This window comes from Medicago sativa, chromosome 6, assembly GCF_051527215.1.
Source record: "Medicago sativa cultivar Bolivia chromosome 6, Bolivia_mono, whole genome shotgun sequence".
Taxonomy (NCBI): Eukaryota; Viridiplantae; Streptophyta; class Magnoliopsida; order Fabales; family Fabaceae; genus Medicago; species Medicago sativa.
The window spans coordinates 2903998-2919337 of NC_140754.1; the positions used below are offsets into that span (position 1 = coordinate 2903998).

Below are 15340 nucleotides of genomic sequence, written 5' to 3' on the forward strand. Positions count from 1 at the left end.
CATCAATCTTTGTTCTTAGATTATGTTTTATTTCTTTTGTATTATGTCTTTTGTTACCATGAGTTACTAAACAACTTTGGATTAGGGTTCTAAGATGATTCTCTATTTATTTGTTGGATTTTATTAATGCAATTTTTTTATTTAGTTATTGTAACACTCTATCCCAAAAAAAAAAATTTAAATTAAAAATACAAATAACATTAAATCATATAAGGGTGTCACACACTCTCATCATACATACACTTCAATTCAACTAAAAGTAGTACAACGGAACTATATAACAAGTTTATTCATACTATTTCAACAAAATCAACTTATTTTCGAAAGAGAAGAATCTCAACATTAAAGTTTTGACAGTAAATTAAATCTCAATTCCCCAGTGTTACAGACCAGAGCAATGACTGAAAATACACTCCTAAGAAAAGAAAGAGTGACGAGAAAGACTTCTCGTCGTGCTCCAAGCTCGCAGTGTCTAAGGTTCGTCATCCTATGTATTTGTACCCCATAAGGGAGCATGCATCCAACCCACTGCTAGAGGGTGAATATTTATCCAAAATAGAAGATTGGATAAAACTAATGAATCGATTTTAGATATTACACACCGAAGACATCAACAAATCATGTATTCATATCATTCATGCACATCATTAAATAATTAGCATTACAATCATTACATCATTTAATAATTACAAAAGAACATTTATTACTTCGACCTATATCAATTATCCATTTAGAAATTCACATCATTTCTGGCATGACATTTGGGTCGGGGAAGTTCCTTTGAAAATTAAATTTCCCCGCCTTTTTGACTTGTCTGTAGACAAGGAGTGCTCGGTGGAGAAGATGTGGAGGGCTTTAGGGGCGGCAGAGGGGAGGGAGAGATTGTGGCGTCGGCGGTTGTTTGCTTGGGAGGAGGAGGGTGTGAGGGAGTGTTCTGTGTTATTCCATAACCTTGTTTTTCAGGAAAATGTTGACGACTCTTGGACGTGGCTGCTAGATCCGATACATGGTTATTCGGTTCGGGGGGCTTACCGTTTCCTTACTACCACGGGCGATTTGGGGGACGGGCATCAGGCTATCGACATTTGGCATCAGCAGATTCCTTCTAAGGTGTCGGTGTTTGTGTGGCGCCTTCTTCGTGACAGACTCCCAACTAAGGATAATTTGGTTCGACGGAGGGTCCTTTCTCTTGAGGACGCAGGTTGTGCTTCTGGTTGTGGGAGTTCAGAGACCGCAAATCACTTTTTTTTGGGCTGTGACATCTTTGGTTCTCTTTGGTCTCAGGTTCGGTTGTGGTTGGGTATTACTACAGTTTTACATGGAGGTATTATTCAACACTTTAGACAATTTATTTACATGCCTGGTTTGAATAGATCTACACATCTGTTTTTCAAAATTATTTGGTTTACCACAGTTTGGGTTCTTTGGAAAGAGAGGAACGACCGCGTGTTCAACAACACGTCGTCGACACCATTGGTGCTTATTGAAAAGGTTAAGTTGACATCTTTTTTATGGTTAAAGTCAAAACAGGAAACTTGTATGTATAGTTATCATGATTGGTGGATGAATCCGCTCCAGTGTATGGGCGTCCACTTGTAATTTTGTTTGTCTGTTTTGTTCGTTGGTGTTTTGCTTTGGCTACCATCGATTCTTTGTAAATACTCTTGAGTGGTTGTCCTCTTTTGCACGCCTTGTGCGGGGATAACTGCAGTTGGTTTATATATATCATTTTTGTTTGTTCAAAAAAAAGAAATTCACATCATTTAATAACATATATAAAACACCGACAATCATATACATTATCATCATTCAATAATTACTCAAATACACTACGTCATCTATCACATTAAAACACATCATCAGTTGGCACATCAAATATACGACATCAAATAAAATATCAATACACAACAACAATTAATTAATTTTACATCATTCACAGAATCATTAATTTCAAATACATCAATAATGCACATATTATTTACAACAACATCAACATGTATATGAGAAGATGTAATTCATCCATACGATCTATATGCATACCAGTACCGGTTTCTAATCGTTATTTGTTTGTTAAAGATGTGTTACTAAACATACATATGTCATTCGTCATTTTTCATGGTCCTAAATATGATATGATGCATGAGAGAAGACTCGCTAAATACTACATATTAGCACATCATCAATAACTCACAATTACAACAAAATTCATCTTATCAAACTTATCATTTATAGACAAGGTATGTTTTGTCATTACTCGTCATTAGGGATGGGAATAGGCTAGGCCGAGCTAGGCTTTGCAAGGCCTAAGCCTGGTCTGCCATATTTTTTTTAAAGCTTAAGCCTGGCTTGTGGCCTGTCATAGGCCAACTTTTTAGGCCTGAGTCTGGCCTTCTGAAAGCATGATATGACCTACTAGCCTGTTTAAAAGCATATATCTTATGAACATCTTTAAATAAGCAATGTGATCTAACTTTAAATAAGCAATGTGATCTAAGTTTAAATGGACTAGCGAACTAATAGTTCAATTATATTAAACTCTCTTTTGATAATCAACACGAGGTTTTAGGGAATTCGACTATATATTGTATCATATTTCTATTCTAGTTTATAATAATACATTTATATATGCAAAAAATTAATATATACTAATAAAGTTTAAATTATTGAAAAAGTTTATAAATTTATATTTTAATTCAAAGTACAAAGTATAATGTAATAATAAATAATATTATTCATATTAAATAGGTCGGCCTAATAGGCTTAAGAGGCTTTTTGAGAGACCTGTGACCTGGCCTTTTAAGCTAAATAGGCTTAAAAAAAAGCCTTGGCCTTCTCTATTTAAGAAGAAAGTCTGGCCTGGCCTGGCCTGTCATAGGCTAGGCCGTAGGCCCCTGTAGGTCGGCATGGCCTATTCCCATCCCTACTCGCCATCATAAGCATCATTTACGACATCATTATACAAAATCATCATTTCGTCATTACTCATCGTCATAAAATAATATTTATATCTCGTCAAGGCTCAACATCATCAATTATGTTTAACTTACCAACTAACAACTCCTTACTCTTACTCATAATCTTAATAAAAAATCAACACTCCATCTCAAAATCTATTATCGCCTATAACACCAATCATTCCCATAATCTTAATTTCATTGTAATTTAAAATCTTTATCTCGTTTTATCATTATTGTTTATAACCTCATCAATTCTCACAACAAATCTCCAGTATATTTTGAGGTTTCGTTCCCCCATTATCGATCATTATTATTATCGTCAATCATTATAAATCAGTATCATGATTATTCATTTTTATTCGTCTCACTCTACTCTAGTTGATTCCTATCTTAAACCTACCATCATTACAATATCTAGCTCACCCTATACTCACACCATTTACCCCATTAAATCTTTACGTAATTCAATGTTTTCCCTCACCACCATTATTATTCCTTACATAATTCATTACTTAACACGCATCTTCCTCTTTTCAATTAAACTTCGTCTTATCGCCCCTCTCAACATCATCGATCTTCTTATTCGGCCACACTCTAATTTTTATTAAAATAAAAAATTTTATAAAACCTACTTTTCATAATTTATATGCATTGACGTAAAAAAAAACGGATAGACGGACACAAGTGCCCGTATAAACACTAATTAATTATAAATAAAAACAACTTACATTAAATAATTTTGACCAATATTTATATGGTTGTATCATTATATAATTGAAACTCAAAAACTAAGTACCAACTTATATGGTTGAACCTTTTTCTGGACGAATTTCACCTCCATAATGTATCTCTATGTAAATGAACACCATAATTATTGGGAATTTGAATATCAACTTCCTACTTTGGTTGAACAGTTTTCTCTTACAAATTTGCTCTTAATATGATAAACTTTTGTTTTACTCAGATTTAAATAAATTTAGACAACAAGCAAGGTGGATAGAACTCCAGATAGTACACCATAGTTGCTAGAACCTCATTTTGAGTCTTCGAATTTTCAACCGAATCGTGCATTCAAGATAAGGCATGTGCTCCTTTAATCTCTAAGCTAGGTTTGTACACAACCTCAAACTGATACCCTATAAGCTTTGCAACCCAATGCGCTGCAACAATAATTATTTAAAGTTCTTTTGGGCATGGTTCCATTGGCGACGTACCCGTCCTGATGGTGGTAAAGTTCTCTAACCTTCTTCCCGGTCGGTTTACTTTGTAAGATGTTTTCCATATTTGGTTACCCTCAAACAGCCCTTAAGATGCAGCAGGTACGACGTTTAATTAAATGTCGTATATTGTTGCTAAAGAAAAAGTGTTTGCTCACAAACCACCAATCAAATTTGAGTTTGGTTGAAACTGCTAAAGAAAAAGAGTTTGAATTTTCTTCCAGTACATCTAGACTTGTTCGATTACTTGTTATTCACTTTTGTATTTGATAAAAACTAGGCTGATATATTTCTATACCTTTGCAATCGGAGTTGTAAATAAAGGCGAATCTTGTAATCTAAAGGCGTGACACCAACGACAAAGGTGCAACAAGGGTGAAGACTACTGACACACTCTCAAGTGCTTGTTTTGTGTCAACATGACCTGAATTTTAACAATGACAAATAGTATAAGAAGTGCAGTTAAAAGGAGAAACAAAGAGGTGAGGGGAACAATTGAAGAGCAACGCTTTTTTAGATGATTTAAGTAAATATCATTGCTTACCAACATGCCTTGTGTGACACATGAACTAAAGGTGCCTGCACCACCATGCGTTGAATCGAACTCAAACTTCTGTCAAACATAACCATAGATGAATCATACACAAGCTAAACAAAATAACAATAAACTCAGAATTAAGGATTAATTCTATAAACTAACAGAAAGTGAGTAATGTATCATCAAATAGAAAAAAATAAAGCTATTACTATATTGACCATGAATTAACATGAAGATATAAAGTCAGCATCCAAAACTAGAAACAAAATAAATAAATAGAATAACAGAAGAAAACATATTTGGAGAATATTCAAGAGTCAGCATAGGAAAGCAATAAGGTTAAGGTGATGTGAGACTCTCAACATAGACATTAGAGGTAAAGCTATTAGAAGGGAGGCCTTGAATCTTTAGAATCTTTAGAGTACGATTCTTGTAATTGTAAACATATACCTCATAGTTTATGTCGAAGAACACTTGGCCATCCTTCTCGGAAATATAAATCAGACTGAAAAAACCAATACCATTGTAACAAAGTTCCACGAACGGAATGGTGAACAATTTATTCCAAGAGTCTTTATTTCCGTAATCCTTCATAACCCAAATATCCAAAAAATCTTTAGTGTGAGCAAGGATGCATAAGCAATCCCTAGAAACTCCCAAGCTTAAGTCATGCAGAGGATCATCTAGACCAAAATCGGGCTGCAAAGTCACTTGATAAGACTCATTTCCTAAATCGAGAGAAAGAATAACCCATGAAGAGCAAATGATCGCTTGATTTCTTATGGCCCAATTAATGGTGCCACTTACATGTTTCCCAACATACCCTTTAGGAACACCTATGATTTCAGAAGGGAAGTCTGAAATCCTTCTCCAAAAATTGGTACCTAAAGTATGAACCCTAACTTGAGTTTTACAAAAATTAAAAGAGCTACGACATTGATCGCGATTAACAGCAACTACTTTGTATTTATCAATGAAACGATCATATCCGATGGTGTATATAGTTTGAGTTGCACGATTATGTAGATTTTCCAAAGGTGGCAATATCTTGACTTTCCCGGTGTAAGGGTTTCTTACTACAAGATTAACATGATTGTAATCACGGGTTTCGAAACATATGATGCCATCGCAAGAGTCAACTATGATACAAGGATTGTCACAAGGTTTTATAGGGAAGTTGAGCTTTGTCCATGGGATGGTGCTAGTTGAGTCGTTTAAACCAAAAGGAAGTGGTGACTCAAAGAGATTGAACTCTTCTGAAAATAAACCACAAGGGCATAGTAGGAGGTTGTAATGGCGGGTCCGTAACAAGCGAAGGTGATCTTTGACGAATTTAGGATCGGAAATAATGGAATTCAAGGGCTTGCAGACACACTTGAGTTTCGATAGTGACTTCACAGGGAGCCTGTACATGATGTCTAACAACAAATCGGACGATAACATAGCAAACATTCCGAGCCGTTCGGACGAGTTTTGTTTTCTTTTACGGTGGTGATGGACAGGATGTGGTAATGATGCTATGGATGGAGTTAATGTTTGCATCATGGTTGCTTGTTTGTGACGGCAACAGAGTGAGTGAGATCGAAGGGTTAATCAAAAGTGTACCGTACACGATTGAATTGAAATTTGAAACCCTAACTAGAGCTATTAACATGAATCTATTGGACACGCACAACATAAACGCTTTTATACATATATTTTTGGGCTTTTTTATTTGTTACACATTTTTGGGCTTTTATACAACAGATATGTTCGAGAAAACAAACATCACCCGGACTTGAGTAAGAGATATTTCGCAATTTTATTTTGTAACAAAATATATTTAACTTTTTTTAATAAAACCAATAATATAACAAATTTAATAAAAAAAAAACAGGATAACATTAATATAAAAAAATTGTTTAAAGGTATAATTCAAAGTGTAAAAGTCAGCCCAAAACATCTGTATCTTTACTAGCGTTGGGCACTCCCTGTCTATCTGATCTTTATATTGCGCTAATGCGTATAAATCACAAGCAATAGTTGGGCACTCCCTGTCTATCTGATTTTCATATTGCGCTAATGCGTATAGATCACAAGCAATAGTTTTTATAAAATTTTGATTAAAATTATAGGCATAGATAATAGATATTTCGCTATTTCCAAAAAAAAAAATCGCACTTTTATATTGTAATAAATTATACTTATTTTTCTCAATGGTACCAATAATATAACAAATATAACATCTTTCAAAAAAAATATAGCAAATATAATACAAATTCTTATCTTTTTGAATGACACTGGCAAAATAGCATTATTATTGTAAAATTTGCTTAAGTGTATAATTGGAAGTAGAAAAAGACAATCCAAAAGAGCCTATTTTCTTTATATATAGTACTAATGTATTTACCCGGCGTTGCCCGGGTTAGACATATTCAAGAAGAGAAAAAAAATCTATGTATGATATCTGCAAATAAAATTTATCACAGATTGGTATAGGATGAATATCTTAATAAATACACACAAATATAATAAAATATACCATATTATAAATACTCGTAAATTTATAGATGCACATACAGATAAAATTAACTGGATTTAGTAAAAATATTAACACATATAGAATAAAATTACATTTTTTTAAGTTTTCTGACTCGCATAAATCCATATTCGTTATTAAATTAATAAAATTATACAATTGTTGTGTTACTTGAAATAATATATATATATATATATAACTGGATCTCCTAATTAGTGATTTTTGTTTGATTAGTAATTTGTGAATACCTGATTTGGAGTATAGTTGAAGGGTATCGTAAGTAATTTGTTGAGATAGTTTTGTTACATAAAATATTAGGAATTCAATAAAAAAGTTAAGTAAAATATTTAATAGGTAAGATCAAAAGTTTGTTGAGATATTTATGTTAAATAAAATATTAATTTTTAAGAATAGAAAAAATAATAAAAATATTGAGAATGAATGTGGAAGTGACACATGGCATAGAAAACCTTACTTTATATATATACTATTGATAGATAATACAAATTCTTATATTTTTCAACAACACTAACAGAATAACATTCTTGTAGTCAAATTTATTTAAGGGTATAATTAGTAAGAGAAAACGTCAATCCGAAAAACCTTTTTTTGACAAAACTAAATTATATTTATTCATTCAAATTGATAGAGTCAATCGATATAATGCAAATTCGCTAAAAATAAAAAGGATGAATTTGCTAACAAACTCATAACATCCATGTTAATAATATAAAACCGCAAAGTTCAAAAGCCTACACATATGACTATATTCAAGTATCCAGAATACTTATGTCTCCAGATCTGCAACGTGAACGACGTCAAAGTCATTGATTGTATCTGCACTGGTTCGAAACATGGTTAAATATTTTCACCGCACTCGTTGCGGATTTCATGTGCTTATAATTGCATAAGAAATTTTTTCTGTACGATATGAGAAAGTAAATATGATAAAAAGAAAATTAAAACTCGTGACTATTTTTCAAAATAACTACATTAATATAGTCTTGTAAAAAAACAAAAAAACTTTAATATAGTGTTTCTATTAAATTTATTTTTACTTTATATGCAAATTAGTTAGATTAAGGTCCCACTTGTTACATATTCAAATAAAGGCGACCATGTTGAATGTCTACTATAACCTATTTTTTAAAAGAAAATTGTTATCGGTTTTTAAGGACTATGTATCGTAGATGACCATGTTTGGCTAGAGAATCAGCAACTTGATCTTCTTCACGGAAAGCATGCTTCCAAATAATATTACTCATGGTTCTACCTATAGAAATTAATTGGGATACAATTTGTGGTAAATACTACATGGGAGGACTCAATCTTCAATCATATGGATAACATCTGGAAAGAGGGTTGAGCAAGGAAAGAGGGTTGAGCAACAAGCAATTATTGACTCAAAAGCAACTACGAAATTTCCCTATGAATCACGGATAATTCCACCATAAGCAATGTCACCGAGAGGACGAGAAACTGATCCATCACAATTTACTTTGATCTAGTTTGGAGGAGGGGGGGATCCCTAATAGATGAATTTGCTACAAGAGGGCCATGAAGAAAGAGTTTTCCACCGTTGAGAATCTCTTCAGCTAGAGCTTTAATCTTAGTAACTAAAGAATGTAGGGAGGACTAGGGAGCTTGGTTAAAGATATAAAATCATTTCTTTTAAACCAAAGATTATCTATAGAACTTCCAAAATGATAGGCCAGCACAGATAGAAGAAAAATGTCCGGCAAGATTCCACATTAACCGGTCTTCAACGCTCTAGGAGGTAAAGAATCTTTGGTGAAGGAAATCATCAAGGTCATGCCACACAAAGGAATCATGCATGCAATCCCTTAAGGCATGAAGGAAGGATTCTGAGTTAAACGAGCACATGGAGCACATGTTAGCGGTGGCTAGGTGATGTTGACACCGAAGTTTATTTTTTAGAAGAGAGTTGTGAGCCACTCGCCACAAGAAAACTCTGATTCTTTCAGGACTTCTCCAGCGCCATATTAGTTTGAATAATTGTTTTGAAGGAGAAGGAGAGGAATTAAGGAGACTATCTGCAGAGCTACATACATTCCTCCGCAATTTCGGATGAAAGAGGAGGTGGAATTCCTTTGATGATGTTATATATGTCTTGAAGTATCCATTGCTCAATCAAGTTTATATGTTCCATATTCTTCCTCGGAGCAAAACCTATTTGGTTCGCTGGTATAGGGAGACTTTTGATCATAGTAACGTTCCGTTATTAAACTAGCTTCACTATTTATAGTATATATTATTTAAAGTTATATATTATATGAATCCTAAAATCTTTATTTTAAAATTATATACTAGATGAATCCTAATTTTTTATTTAAGGGCAGTGTAAAAAAAAAGTGAGCAAGAAAATATAAACAGCTATTGTGAGCAGTACTAAGATAGAAGAAGAATCAGCAAAACAAAAGGAGAAGCAGAATAAAAGAAATAAGAAACAGAACAGATAGAAGCTTAAGCAGAACAAAAAAGCACACTAGTGCAATAATGACATAAGAATTATTGATATTATACCTATTTTTTTAAAAAGAGGTGTGAAATAAAATTGCGGTGCCAATTTTGTAAATAGATTAAAAATTGTGGCTTGGGTTCTAACTTTTAACACCTTATTCTAACAAAAAACAGGTGTCAAGTAAGATGTAAAGATGCGGTGGCAAACTTGTAAATCTTATTATACACCTGATATTGAGAAAACGGGTATGAATGAAGCGCGGTGGTAATTTTGTAAATACCATTCGAGACCTGATTTCAGAAAAATGGGTGTAAAATTTTAATTTTATTCAATTTATTTGGCTTGTCGGTGAAAACAAAACACGATCTTCAGTTTCCTTTGAGTTGAAACTCATCCCTCTATCCATCGATTCTCGATTCGGTTTCCTCTCTCACCCTTGGTTTTGGTTCCTCCGCCTCAGCCATGAAGTCTCCTGTCCTCAGCCACGATTCACACTCAAACCCTATGTTTCAGTAATTGAGTTTGTAGTCTTATGTTCTTGTTGTTTTTTCTAATTGAATCCCTTGTGTTTGTGTTGTTTTCTTCAAATCAGCGTATGGATTTTAGATTTTATTTATTTATTTTTTCTTTTGGGTATTGTTATTTGTAGAAAAAGGTTAATGATTGATTTATGTTTTTAAGGGAATTTGTGTCGTTGCCTGTGTTTTTGGTGGCTCTGTTTTCGTTGTTTGGTGGTATGGTTTTGTTATGTTTTACTTTTGGAGCTAGGTTCTGTGTGTGGTTTTGCCACTGTTAGGCAGTGTTTGTGCTTCTCTGGGTGTGGGGCTCCTTGTGTTGCTTGTGTTTTTTGTTTTGCCCCCCTTGTGGTTCCTCTTTTGCCCACTTATCACATCTTTTGGTATTGTGTTTTGCTTAATAATTTCGGCTTGAAAAAAACATTGTTGTGTTATTTGTCTCGATTTGGTTTTCAAAACTAATTGTTGTTATCAGGTATGGTTTTGTGAAAATTTTAACGTTTGTTTATATTATCAAATACCAAAACATGGCTCGATTCGTACATGTCTTGTGATTATGTGAGTGAAATTGAATTCAAGTTGATTTTTCGTTCTTTCATTGTTAATGTGTAAATAAAAGCTTGATTTAGCTGAATGGTAATTACTTGTTTTTATTTACTGTTTTAGATACGGGGTGAGTTGGAGGAGCATTACTTGGCCTCAGTACAGGGTGAGTTGGAGAAGCATTACTTGGCTGAGAGTGGATTTTGATGTCCTGATGTCTGATTATGGGTACCTCTTTTCTCTGTCATTCACAATTTTTACCAATCGAGTAACTAAATGTTCTTTTATGCTTTCGCAGTTTGAGATAATATTGAATTTTTTGAGAGGATACCAGTTCTTTTGGGTTTATTCAGTGTGTGTGAGAGAGAGATGGCTAAAACTATAGTTCTTTGAACCAAACTATGCCCTGCAATTGGACTCTATCTTGAAATACATCTTTTCTAAGTCTGAGGTCTTTACAATGAGTTTTAGAGTTCTTTAAGTTGTATGAAAAATTGGATATATGTTATAGTTTTTTGAAGCAAAAATATAGACAGAAGAGGTTAGTATTTAGCAGTTTGTTTTTGTCCTCTTATATTTTTATTCATAAGACCTTGATTCATGTCTTTGTTTATGTCATATTTCTTGCCCTTTGGTATTTTGCAATTTTGTATCTATGTGGAATCTTCTTTATCCGGAATGAGGGTTGTCAGTTTAAATTAATTTAAGGTAAAATTATAACAACCTCCCCTCTATTATTCCAAGTATCAGATACCTCCCTTGCGTTACATTGTGTCAAGTCACCGTTAACAAGAAACCTTGCATATTCTCTCCAGGGAAACCTTGCATCGTTCTCTCAATAGTTACTCATCTCCTTTCTATTCATCTTCGCCCCCACTAATCTTCACCTTCACTCATGGTGTCACTGTTTCTAATCATATTCCCTCATCACTCATCATCGTTACCATCGACGTGCATGCGTTTTTGTTAACATTGTCTTCATTGTTTCTCGCTTGTTTTTGAAGCATCGTTCTCCCCATTAATATTGTTATTGTTCAGTTTTCCTGTTATTTTTCAGTTTTCTTGTTGTTCACGTCACCTCCGTCGTTGTTCTTGTCGTACCAACGTCATTATCACTACCTACTCTTGTTATATTCACTCAATATTTAATGTGAGCTCACAAACGGAGAACAATGGTATGATACACCTGACAAACACAGTATTTGTGCATTTGTTGCTACACTTTGGTGAAGAAAGAAGTATACCTTTGTTGAACTTACTAGTTATATACTCTGAGACAGTTATTAACACACTTATTAACTGGTTTCTGCAACTAGCTGAAATTTCATCGGTTCATAATAGCTGCTCTCAGTTTGCTAGTAATAGTTCTAAAATGACATTTGGTTAATTTTGTTGTCACGTGAATTGATATGTTGAGTGCCAAAATGAGTTTATGGCAAATTATATATGGATTTTGTAATGTGTGACAAAACACATGGAAGGGTCACTAAATTGAAAGGCATGCAGTTGTCCTAAAATGAACCACATTTAGATGTGAAGTTTTGCTATTATTAAAATGACCGAGTAAAATTAGTTGTAAATTATAAGTAATATAATAGAGATGAATTTTTAAGAGCCATACTGAGTTGATTTAGTCTTATCTCTTGGATGAATAATCTATACCATAATATGCTATATGCATATCACGCTTTTCTAAAAAAATGAAACTAAAACATAGGAACGTTTTTCTCTGATTTGTTCTTCTTTCTTTTTTCTCCTTCTCTTATTTTTCTTATTTTAACAGATAAATGGAGTACTTCTTTTTCTAGTCGAAACTTAGTGTCTTCTTCACTATTGATAACTATTGTATGCAATTGTGTTAATCTCTGTTCATGAAATTATTTTGTTAGGTTTAACTTATTTGGCATGGTGAGTTCTTTGTAGTTGATTGGAGGACAATGCATAGAGGTGGGAAGAAGCAAATCATATAGGTATGGTAAGGAATTTCTTCAAGTTTTTTGCTGTAATTATTCATATTTGAAATTTTATTTTAGTGGATTCATCTTATTATATTAACTATGTTTGTTTGGAACTTTGAGTGGTGGGATATATTTTTGTCAATGAAATAGAATTCCTTCACTTTATTTTGATAATGTATTTTGCTCTCTTTACACATGTTTTGTTGTTGTTTGGCTGGTTTCCGGACTATGTGAAGGCATGGAAAGGTCTTACTGGGAATTGTGATCCAAATATTCTTACAAGTTCCTTGAAAAGATTTCAGGTCTTAGTAATTTGATCTATAGACTACCCTTATCTTATAAATCCGATTGGCTTTGATTCCGCCTGAAGACGACACGACAGAGGAACAAAGAGAAGAAGAGGACAAAGAAGAAAAAGACTCGAGTACCAGAGAATGGAAGGTAGTGTACCATCCTTAATTTTTCTCGTATTCTTGTTTTATGACTGATGTGTGTCAATTCAACATGAATTAATTTAGGTTTTTTCTTTTGAGAATTTTAGGTTTTGTTAAAAGTGCCTTTACAATATAAATTGATTTTAGTGTAAATAATTTTGTTATACATGCCTTATATAGATTAATATGTTCTAGTTTAGTTTTCATTTAACATATTATTTAAGATATGAAGTGACTGTATAAGCACTTGAATTGGCAAATAATGTGTATTGGTCAATATTTTTATATATAATTTAAAATATAATTTTTCAAAATTGGATTAAAGTATCTCATAATCTTTGAGATCGAAGATATTTTTATTAATAATAATTTTTTATTTTTGTTTTTGTTTTTATCGATAGAATCACGCATACTATTCTGTGTATGTATAAATTGATCTTGAAACTGGTTTTTATTGATAGAATCACACATACTATTACAATTGTATTGATGATTCATTACGATTCTTGATATTACAGTGAATTACAATTAAATTCCGGCAGCAATTACAGTCCTAGTCCCTAGTCGCGGACCTTTTTTGTTTTTGAAACAAAGGGCAGGGGTCATTCTGTTTTTTGGTACTTGGATTTGTTTTTATCAATGATTAGTGAAAGGTGAAGTTATTAAGAAATGACATTTTTGGCTAGAATCTTTATATGCATGGTTGTGGAATTAACAATTGCAAGTAAATAGGTAAAATTGACCTTAGTACCATTCCACTACTGATAAGCTACGATGAGACATTTTATGACTTGTTTGAACTACTAGGTATTTGCCATTAACATACTCCATTTTCAAATTCAATGTTTTTGCTTTTTAACTGTTTATTAATTAACCTTTGTTAGATTTGAATCAGTTCAGTGAATCACAACCAAATAGTTTTTTTTTTTTTTATGCCTTTCCCTTGATTTTAGTCTCAATGTTTTAATGTATGGTTGGTCTGAATGAAGGTTTATATAATATAACACAAGGTGACCATGTGGAGAAAGCAATGATTGTATTGTAGGGTGACTAAGGATGAACCAGGGTCAAACACACAGTGCGTTACTAAAGAGAGAACAACAAGCAAAAGAAGCTAGTTTAAGGGAAAATTGCTACTCATAGATTTTTCAATTACACTTCTGGTTTTATCCATCACACTACTATTAGGAATTTGGAGGTACTTCTCTATTCCATTACTTTCATGGCTTGTATGTATTTTGTTTCATTTCCAGAAGCTAAGCTAGATGTTTTAATCCATTGTTGATGATTGTGCTTCTTTTTTGACAGTACAACACCAAATGCTATTATGAGGTTGGACTTGGGAACACAGTAAGACAATCTTGGCAATTTATGGCAATTCAACAACAATGAGTTTGTTCATGAGAGGCTATCATCGAGTCAATTTTGATTTATGTTTATATTTAGATTGGTTGTATTTTTTTTGTAAAATTGTATTGAATAGTTGTATTTGACTGTAAAGTTGCGATGAATTGATTGTACCATTAATTTGATATTTATATTATCTTGATATTTTATATTATCTTTGGGCCATTATCTATTTAATAAGCATCATTTCAACAAATTTTTTTTTTTTAAAAATTGCTATTATGGTAGTTTAATCTGCCATAATATAATATTTTTTTTTTAAAATAAAAGTCATATTTCACACCTTTTTTTTGTGTAAAATCAGGTGTGATAGGTACTTATATAACACCTGATTTTTCGCAAAACAGGTACGGTAAGCGGTTTTTATACCCGTTAAAAAGCAGGTATCGTATGTCAAACTTACAACACCTGCTGATATAACCCCGGTTCAAAAACAGGTCTTAAATTTCTAAAAAACAGGTTTTGTATCCCTGATTTGCACTAGTGGCAGTGGCAGAAGGAACCTACGATAAGAACCCCAATCAAGACTAAGATCACACTAACCATTCATTTTCCTAATGCTCAATGTGAAAAATGCCAGAAAATTGTAGATTCTTTGGCATTACTTTATCAAAATCTTTGATATTTTTCATTTGACAATCAAAATGAAAATTAGGCAAGAAATATAGGAATGTAAAATAAGAAGTTCATGACTGAATCATTTATCCTATTGTTATTAGGCACACATTGAGATCATAAATAATTATCATACTTCTATGCCAACAAAGCTCA

The 15340-nt window shown here is 32.8% G+C and overlaps 2 protein-coding genes and 1 long non-coding RNA gene across 15 annotated transcripts; 2 read left to right on the forward strand and 1 right to left on the reverse strand.

Annotated features, from left to right (window-relative positions):
- Positions 1 to 843: 843 nt before the first annotated feature.
- Positions 844 to 1487, forward strand: LOC146912043 (uncharacterized). The gene is made up of 3 exons (XM_085717997.1): positions 844 to 1201; positions 1285 to 1324; positions 1415 to 1487. Exons 1-3 carry the CDS (start codon positions 844 to 846, stop codon positions 1485 to 1487), a joined length of 471 nt encoding a protein of 156 aa, XP_085574123.1.
- Positions 1488 to 4114: 2627 nt separating this feature from the next.
- LOC146912044 (F-box/kelch-repeat protein At3g23880-like) lies at positions 4115 to 6473 on the reverse strand. The gene has a single exon (XM_085720497.1). It carries the CDS (start codon positions 6255 to 6257, stop codon positions 5052 to 5054), a length of 1206 nt encoding a protein of 401 aa, XP_085576623.1. The 5' UTR covers positions 6258 to 6473; the 3' UTR covers positions 4115 to 5051.
- A 3593-nt stretch (positions 6474 to 10066) lies between these two features.
- Positions 10067 to 14723, forward strand: LOC146912045 (uncharacterized). Of its 13 annotated transcripts, none has more exons than XR_015015303.1 (6): positions 10067 to 10236; positions 10894 to 10998; positions 12660 to 12740; positions 13031 to 13169; positions 14152 to 14360; positions 14471 to 14723. It is a non-coding gene; the product is annotated as an uncharacterized LOC146912045 (long non-coding RNA). The 13 variants fall into 13 exon arrangements; XR_015015301.1 differs by having other exon boundaries at positions 10067 to 10232; XR_015015305.1 differs by having other exon boundaries at positions 10067 to 10224; positions 12660 to 12745; positions 12965 to 13169.
- The last annotated feature ends 617 nt before the right edge of the window (positions 14724 to 15340 follow it).